Source organism: Empidonax traillii, unplaced genomic scaffold (genome assembly GCF_003031625.1).
Source record: "Empidonax traillii isolate 1590-97213 ecotype Southwest subspecies unplaced genomic scaffold, ASM303162v1 scaffold27:size3997909, whole genome shotgun sequence".
Lineage (NCBI taxonomy): Eukaryota > Metazoa > Chordata > Aves > Passeriformes > Tyrannidae > Empidonax > Empidonax traillii.
In genome coordinates this window covers 2,364,023-2,374,013 of record NW_020955220.1, presented here as the reverse complement: position 1 = coordinate 2,374,013, position 9,991 = coordinate 2,364,023, and the positions used below count along the sequence as shown (strand labels likewise).

Below are 9,991 nucleotides of genomic sequence, written 5' to 3'. Positions count from 1 at the left end.
ATTGTGACAAAGATACTGCCCCATGGAAACTTACTGTTCTTCAGAGACATGTTTTACATGTTGTGATTTTGTTTTTGGCAGGGGGTAGGGTGTTGGTGGTTGGTGTGTGTTTGTGTGAATCTAATAACTTGACACTGACAGCAGTTCAGAGACATCTCCCCCAGCAAACCACACTAATGGAAAAGCTTATCACTGGTAGCGGCCCTTGACATCAGCTGGACTTTACAATCTCCGTTCACCTACAAAGGTACACTAAAAATGCACTGTAGGCAGAAATGTCCGAGTTTGAGCAGACCCATCTATCTATTTTAAAAAAGGGCATAGCATGTTTTCTGTTGCATATGCAGTTCTGAATTAGTCAAATTTAGGCCATTTGAACTGGCCTGAAAAAAGAATTCCAGAAGCAATTCAGGATTAACTCTGGAAAAAACAATCTCCCCCTACTGTCCAAAAAACCCAAAATAAGCAAAAAAAAAAAAAACAAACAAACAAAAAAACAAACCACAACAACAAAAAAAACCCAACCAAATAAAACCCCCCAACCAATCAACAAAAAAAATCCCCCCAAACAAACAAAAAAACCCACATCCCAAACCCCCTCAAACTAAACCAAAACTACCTCAATACAAAATTGAAGCACAGGAGACAAACAAAACCCCCTCTGAACAGTTCTGTTATTTTTAAAGACACCTTTATAACCCAATCAGTATTTGTAAAATCTAAATAGACTAAGGGTCCCTCTCACACACAGTGGCAGTACATTGTTTAGTTTGACAAATCAGCCTCTGCATTGTCATTTACTAAAGTAAATTTTTCATGATCCTGTCTAGGAAATACTCTTCAGTGAGGTGCTCTTTGGATTTTATCATGAAATAGGTGATACATAAACTACTGCATTGAATTCATAAAGATCAACAAAGAGCATCAGTACAATCTATGGGGGAAAAAAACATTAATTTCTGTAGCTGGAACTTTGTGTTGATAGTTTAATTCTAACCAGAATACCTTCTCAAAGAACACAAATACTCTCAGTTTGTACTGTTTAAATATTTTTTGAAGGTGAACTAGGCAAACTATAATTTTTTAACAAGATGTGCCATGAAACACACCTTTTGATTTACTGACAATGTTTTATATTCTATCTCCAACAGATAAAAATGAAGTTGGTGCTTTTATTCTTCTATCTTCCGCTGTAACACACTGCAAAAATTAGTAACTTCAGCATAGATAGATTTGAAGCCAGGTGATAAGATCCAGTTTCATTCTCAAATTCTGCTATCACCAGCACCCCAGAGTGCAAAATCCTTTCATCCATGTGGTTCTTTTACTTTATCTAAAAAAGTAAGCTCTTGAACTGTCTGATAAAAAGGCATCAATCACACAGCAGGAAGGAAAAGGACAGACAGTCAAAAGAATGAATTAGTCTAGAGAACATACAAGATACTGCTTCATATTGTTGACAGATTACTGTCCTTGATCAGCACTATGCTTCCCCCTCCACAGTACCCTGGTTCTCAAGGATGACTCAGACACTTCACAAAGAAAGGACCAGTCAAATCTTCAAATCAACCCTGCACAGCTGACATGAATGGACAGAAATCGTAAGAGAAATTTCACAGACTGACTAAAACATTAAGAAGGTTTTGGGATTTGGGAATATTTTTGTAATAAGTACACACCAGTGCCACATGTTTCTCTGTAAGAAATCCCTCCTCTTGAAGTTTGTCTCTAGAGGCTCTAAAAGCTGCAGAGAAGAAAGATGGGACTTCCCTTATTGCATTTCCAACTCCCTTTCACTTCAGGAGAAGATGACAAATGGCTAGCAAGGCCAAGGAGAATCTCTCACTAAACTGGAGACTGAAGTTAGTTGTGTAGCAGAAAGCTGAAAAGTATTTCTCATCAATTCTGGGATATCCAAGATCTTTGGAGTAAGAAAGAAATGGCAGACAGAAATTTAAGCACAGCAGCAAAGTAGGAATAAACTCTAAGAGCAGCAGCAAAGTTTATAAGAAAGAGGTGTCAATGATTGATAATAAAATAAGAGGATGAAGAGGCACCAGAAAAATTCTGTTTTGGAAGAAAAAAAAGTATATAGGAAAAGCAAATCTTAGCAGAAGTGAGAATCATTGCCATCCACAAAACGGCCAAATCAATCTGAATCAGGAAAAAAAAGGATGTGGTTACATATTGGTGAACTTTGTTTAAATGTATATCCTCATTGTTTCTCTGGCAAGCATTCTAGAGAAATAAGAAACTTCAAATATTAATATTGCTACCTAGTATTTGTATGCTAATTGTTCTTCGATGCTAATAACTACCTGCATTGCTACTGTCTCTTACTCAAAGTCTCTCCCCACCCTGACCATATCAAAATTTTCCTGGAAAAGAAATATCTGAGAAAGTCATTCTTCTAGTGTCCTAATTCAAATTCTCAACTTCTGACACCAGAAGGAGAATTGTGGAAGACTTCAGATGTAAACTGAAAGTTGAGACCTACTGAGGACCTATGCTTCTTGTAGCAGTTATCCCATGTAGTCAAGGTACATAAGTTATATTTCATCACACATTTGCATATGTGACAAAAAACACGTGCAGTCTGGTTAAAACAGTTTTCAAAGGAAAAATAATACAGTTCTCAGCCTAAAGTTAGGAGGCAATTTTTATGTAAGTCTCAATCCTTAAATAAAGGTACTTAACATAATGTACCTCATACCTCATCTCTTAGGTGTATATAACATAATGCACATTTAATTCCACTGAATCTGTTAAGTGTAAAGCTCCTTATTTTGGCATGTGTCTCAGGTTTGGTCATTTCAGTTTTTAACATGCAAGTCTCTGATTCATGGCTATTGCTATTCCCTAAAACAAAATATCCCAAATTAGCCACCAAGGAAAAAAAAAATCTTTAAGCAAAGCACCTGTAGCATGCATTGTTTCTTAACTACCTATTCATATATTTTAGCAAAGCAAGCTCAAGACAATTGTTAAGCATTCATAAGGCCTCAAGTCCACTTCATTGAAGTCATTAACATTAATTTAATATTGATGTTAAACATTCATTAATATATTATCACTAGTGAAACTGCACCGAAGAGGAAACAAATTTATGATCCAATGCCCCTTCCTGATTTTTTACATGTTCTAAACCAGACCTTTCCCAAACTGAGATATATGTCAGTTTTTAAGATATGAAAATGTTTTTCACTGCACCGAAATTTTGTTAGAAAATATGAAAAAGCCAAATGACCAATTATTGCTCGTAGCTGCATACTGGGGCCATTGCGTTTTATGCCTTGCACTTTAAACCTCACTTGTTGGAAAAGTGACTTTTTTTGGCAGTTCTGCAAAAATCATTTATCTTTTACTTAACTGCTGATACCAGAACTGTAAAACTCAACTTTTAGTAAAGCATTCAAACTATGCAAACATACTCTATTTCATGAACATAATGCTGGCACCTTTTAAACAGCCAAAGAAATATTTTCATCATTCTTTCTTAGTAAGCACTATTCTGGGAATTGACAACTTTTCTTTCCTTCAAGTGTTATTTCCCCCGTGTTAAAGTGTCAGCCTCTAGCTACATGGCTTTTCACTTCTCTAATGTTTGACAGGGTATGAATGACCAACAGGAAACAAACTTGCATGTGCCAGGCTCCCATTAACCCTTCCCAAGCAAAGCCCATAGCATTTAAATTACAGAAAAACATTTAAAAGGATTAGAGATGAGACACACCTGATTGGAATGAAACTGGTTAGAGAAATAAAAGATCCCCACTCAAACTTGAAGTGAAAAATATTTATTTATGGCATGCAAAACTATAAAAATTACTATGAAAACCCTCACAAGATACATTGCAGTAGCCAGACAAAAGCAAGCAAGTATTTTTAGTAATGCTTACTAGCAGTAAAGCACACAACATTAAGAAGCAGTGTTGGAGTATCAGAAAAATAATGTCCACTGGAGAAGTACTGACAGGCAAGAAAATCTGTCTGTTCTCCAGAGTAGACAAGGTTGATCTTCAACCGGATGGGACTGGTATTGCACCTTTTTTAAAGAACATGAAATATTGAAAGAGATGCTAAACATATTATTCTAAAAGCTCTACATGCTGCAATCATGCCAATGTGTTATAGAAAACTAGTGAAAGAGCAGCACGGCAGATCTTCTGAGGTATTTTCTATTTACCCCAGAAGATAGAAATCACATTAGCTGGGGCTTCACACTTGTGCTTTTGCAGTAAATGAACAAACTCTCAGACTTATGTTTTCGAAAACTAAAAACTAAAATTAGGTATTTGGTAAAATTCTGGCACAAAGAAATGAAAGGGAACTTGAGAAAGACTTCAGTTGTACCTTCATCACATAAGGGATGGCACAGTATGGTTTTTCTTTTTTGCAATTGCCAGGTAACAGAGGCAAAAACTGCTGTTTCAGAAACCTGAGGAATAAAATCTGTTCTCCAAAAGGAAAAAAAGAAGCTGAAAACATTTACCCCCTCCACTGCTCTAAGAAGACTTGTAATAGAGTCTGCAATATAGTTCAATAACTTCTAAAAATGAATAACCTTCCTTCAGAAAACAAAGAAAGATTACCAGGCTAGAAACTCAGCATTTCAGGAAGCTATTTCAGAAGTCTAGGGGTTGCTCACAGATATTAATATATTTAAAGGGGTTTTTTTTCTCCCTAAAGCAGTTAAATAATTAAATAAGATTTTATTACATTTGCTTTTTTTGTTCATTTTTTGTTTTAAGACCAAAGAGATTTTACTAAAGAGCATAATATTTTTATGTGCCAGAAATTGAAAATTTGCTGGAATCAATTACTAAAAAAGAGAATATAGAGAATGACTCTATCAAACACTTCTTCTACTGAAAAGACAGCTGTAAAACTCTGATACCATAGAGAACCACCACCCTGCTGTCTTCCTTTCAGATCATATATATCACAACACTGCTTATTAGGGTACCTGGAATAAGAGTTGCCTTTTCTAATTCACTGTGATTGTCCCATGAATTCAGCAGGAGCAGGATAACCTTTGGAAGAATGAAATTCTGTTCAGACTGAAAGAACACTTCATTTAAATTGATGATTAAATATTTGAAGAAAAAGAGGATTTCAGAAGCATGGCAGAATAACGTGAAGATGTACTTTGGTTTACTTTCTGTGTGCCAATTTTAAGTGCTGCTGCAGGAAAACCAAACAGATTTGTTATAGCTTTTAAATCATGCAAGAACTTTATGGAACCGTAATTCTAGAGAAGATTATTTTCCTGAAACTATCTTCACATACCCAGACTTATACAGTTGCTCTGGTAATCCAGTAAGGACAGAATACAGGTTTCATTTCAACATTTTTTTTCCTCCTTAGAAAGGAACCCCTATCACTACACTCGATTTATGTTCATAAGTGATGGCAGAAAAAAGATAAAAAAAAGGATTTGTCTACAATAAAGGAATCACTTTTTAGAGTCTGAAAAGAAGAATGCAGTTGCAGGATTTAAAAACTAAATAAAGGATTCGATATGCATACAATGAATAACCCCCTCGGAGAGCAAACTCATGCCATGTGGTGCTTATCCATAGTTACTATACTGAACTATGAATTTAATAAGTGCATATTCTATTGAGGGGAGAAGAGACAGGAAAGGGAAAAAAAGAAGTTAGGACAGAATCTTCGGTTTTGCACTAGTTTTTTTAGCTACGATGAACCAAAGGCTCTTTACACACTTGGCAATCATAGGTTACTGCTCCAGTGGAGGTGTTTGGGCAAGGTGAAAAGACAGATGGATAAAGACTGAATATAATCCTGGATGCCACTGCATGGGATGGCTGGAAAATGGGCAACTGGGCAAAGAGAACAAGGCTGAATTGCACGAAGACAAGCAAATTAAAAACCCAAGATCTTCACTTGAGCATAATTTCTGGAAACACATAGTGAAGTTTGTGCCGCTCATTTTTATCAAGCCACAGCAAGGCTGGAGAAGCATAAACCATCCTGCAGTTTCAGCCAGCAGCTCCCCTATCACTGGGCTTGTTTACAACTCTGAGTGTGGCACAAGAGAAAACCATCTAGTCAGAGACCAAACTTGTCCACCCTGAGATATATAATATGAGCAGAGGAGACCATACTATAAAGCTCTGTCAACAAATTCTGGTAGATTCTCCCTCTCATAATTGGCTATTTATAAAGATTATGCATGAGACAACATATTCATCATACTGTGCACATATTCGAACTCTATAACGAAATATACATAACAAACATAGAGACGGCAATTTAAGAACACAGAACAAATACAGCATAGGTACAATTTTCAAAAATTCAAGTGTACATGTCAGATTTAAAAAAAAAAAGTGGACTCTTTCACCTCCTGAAGCAGATGGGATACTGCCAATGATTCCAATGAAGTCAGGTTTACAGTTAGGAATTCTGCAATTTTCATAAGCACCTCATAGGCTCACTTTAAGGTAGTGAACTTTATGCACTGACAGTAACATGAAGGGTTAAAAATACACGTATGCTTTGGTCATGGTTCTCTTACAAATGTAGTCAACTAGTAAGTAATGCTGTTTTAACACACTAGTGAGTATACTACATTTGTAAAAAAAAAAAAAAGAAACATATAAATGGAAGTTGATTTTGCAGTAGCATAAATTTCACTGCAGCACTTTTTTTTTTCATTAAAGAGGGAAAAAGGATCACCATATTTCCAATATTAACTCTTAAAGTGTGCAGACTAGCAAAATTCAATTTTCCAGGATGCTAAAGGGGATGAAGGGGGGAAGAAATAACACAGTATTTAAGTCATCTCATCTCCACATAAGTGACTACAGCAACTATATAATGAAGACTTTATTTTTACTACCTGCTCATTACTTTTGATTTCTGAACCTCTGCCTCCACAAAGATTATCTTCATTATTGTTTGCACTCATCACACCGTTGCTTAATTCTGGTGACCTAATTAGGTTTGATCCATGTCTGTTCCCACTGGGCTTTGTTGTTAACACTGAATCCATCTTGTTAAAATGTGGTACATAATTTTCATTTGACCCTTGAAAAGTTTCAGAAGAGTCTTCCAATGCCAGGTAATTGTCTAGCATTTTTGCTCCAGCAATTGACTGATTTGGGCCTTTTAGCATACCAGCTGGTGTTAGCATTTGACAGGTAGCACCAGAACAGTCTTCTTTGTGATCAGATGAAGAAAAACCTATCTTTTTACCATTAATAAGTGACATGTGTTCTTCTAGATTCAAGCCAGACACCTGTGTGCATACACATGGAGCTTCTAAATGACGATCATCAACCTGGTGATTCTTTGGTTCTGTTTCTGGTGGACTACTAATAGCAAATGAATTAAGATTTCCCTTTGAAAAAGCAACCTCGTTATTATTGTCTAGAGGTAGTAACTCTTGTTTTAGAAAGTGATTTTTCCTAGCTAGTGGTCCACTGTTGGTTACAGATGTTAAAAAGTTATTTGTATCTGCAGGTTCAAGTGGTAGCTTTGGAAAGGTTTTAATTTTTCTCAAAGAACCTTTCTTAAAAATGCCATCTCTCTCCAGGTCAAAAACACATGATTTTATATCCAAAGCAACACTAGCAAAGCTGTCAGTATACACTGCGTGTTTGTCCTCTTCTTTGCTCTTTTTAGTTTGAGTTGCAAGTTGAGAATGTTGAGTTTTCTCATTATCCAGATCAATTTGCATTTCCTTTAAACCACTTTCTCTGCCAGTCACCATGGTAACTATAGAAGAGTTGTTATGACAGGTAGTCGTCACATCTTCCACTGCAGACGAATCACCTGCTATGTTGCTTTTCTCATTTGAATACAATTTAGATCCCAAGCTTCTCTGACACATTCTTCCCTTCCACATGCTATCACAGACATCTAGATGAAGAAAACCAGATGTTTATATTAGATGTGCATTTAAACCTTCTAATCTTTTCTAGTAAATCTTTATATTGATTTTTCTGCCACTGCTGTTATGTATCTTCAGTGTGTTGAACAATTTAACTATTTCTGACAAATGACTCTGAATAGTAAAGGACACTCTAAATATATTAACTATGTTAATTAATAGTTGTATGTTCCCTACTCCCCACCCCCAACCTACAAATATTTAATAATGACTCTTTGAAATCTAGAAAGGAACCTATAACAGGAAAACACATAAACACAGTCTTTTAAAATTCATTCTGTATGTCAGGCAATCTAAAGTTCTAGACTAAATACATTTTAAGATTACCTTGAGAAGCACCAAATGATTCAATTGAAAGAACTCTTCTTCCAACAGCAGAGAGGCTTCGACAAATATTACTTGAGGAGGCAATCTTCATTTTTTCTTCACATAATGACAAAATGCTCTAGAGAAAATTAACATTAAATACTTATTATGATGAATAATAAGAATAATAATGAATAGATTTGTGAATTTTGACTAAAGTGAATCATTTGAACTCCCACATTGCATCTGAATTTATACTATACTACACTGGAGGTCTTTCTTGCACTATTCATTATACTGTGTTTCTATTATGTAGTTGAATTAATTTCTGTTTTTTACCATGGGCTATTATGAAATCATTTAATACAGTTTAAGTTTTAGCCTACAGTTAGAACACCAAGAACAACTGATAAAAATTATCTTGAATTTTATTCTTTATGAATAACATATTGAAATGTAAAAAGCTAGTGTTGAGTACTTTTTTAAACAGCCAGTGATTCACTTGAATTGAGTGACATGGGCAGGATGATGAATGTTCCTGAAATTACATTAAAAGTAAACCCTGGATCTTTTAAAAACTGCAAAATACAAATATCTAGAAAGCACTATTCTCCATTAGAGAAAGTCATCTTTATTAGCTCACAAGAAGTAACAGTACTTCATATCTCTAATCTCTAGTCTGAGCACCATTTGATAGCATTAGCACTGGTCTCACACACAGTTAACTACAGATATTCACACATTTAAAAACCTGTCCCTTTGGGTGGGAAGGAGCAGAGAGCTGCATTTCCAAATGCATCCCACCGTCTCCTCACATAGCTCCGAGGAGATGCTCTTTCCCATTAACTTAGTCAACTGCTCTTCTGCTGTTGTGAGTGAAAGGAAGAAATTGGTGCTGTAGGTTCACACACTGGAGTAAGGAAGGACAGGAGAAAGGGAATCAGGTGTCCAGCTGTGCTGGTGTCCAGTGAAATCCCTAGAAATGCCTATGGGTTTTCCCTCCATATAGCTCCCCAACTCCATTCCACCCAATGGAAAAGGAACAGAAAAGAACATACACACAAAGTGACCTTAATATATTACCCTAGACCAGCCCTGACACACATTCTTTTTGGTTCAGCAATAGATTTCTGGGACTACAGACCACTGTACACTATCAGCTCAGGAAGAAGAAAAACCTACAAAAAAACCCCACAGAAAAGTAGATAGCACTATTCTGAGTAGAAAAACTGAGTCCAAGAAAAGTCACATTGGACAACCGTTATTCTATGGCTACATTCTCAAAGTCTGCAAAAACATTAAAGCTAAACTTTCAGATATTAATGTGAAATAACACACTATTAGGTAGCCAACAGAATGTAAATTCTTTGAAAACAGCAGCTTGAAGAATCCTATACAGTTTCAAATTCTTTCCAACAACTAAAGGTAAAATAAGAGGCTAAATAGAATAAAATACAAATTCGAATAAAGATATATAATGAAATACTACGAAGTTTTTACATATTTACAGAAAAACAGCTTAGTAGTAATGCTTTGAACAGCATTGTTTTGAACATGCTGTGGAACAGATGTTTCTGTGGCATGGCTCCCTCCATCCTCTTCTTAAATGCAATTCAATCATCATACAAATTTCACAGTATAATGCCTGTGCTCTTATGTCTAATGACTCTCTCTTTGTAAACTAAATATTAAATGGGAAGAAACAGTTAATGAAATATTTAGGTCCACCAGTGTATTCACCCAACCCTCTTAAAAAAAAAAAAAAAT

General features: G+C 35.7%; 1 protein-coding gene across 1 annotated transcript in view; it reads right to left on the bottom strand.

Annotated features, from left to right (window-relative positions):
• Positions 1-9,991, bottom strand: part of KNDC1 (kinase non-catalytic C-lobe domain containing 1) — a 57,154-nt gene that overhangs the window by 23,590 nt on the left and 23,573 nt on the right. Inside the window, 2 exon segments of the mRNA XM_027908869.1 lie at positions 1,287-1,321; positions 6,829-7,887. Of these exon segments, the coding sequence (XP_027764670.1) occupies positions 1,287-1,321; positions 6,829-7,887 (1,094 nt within the window).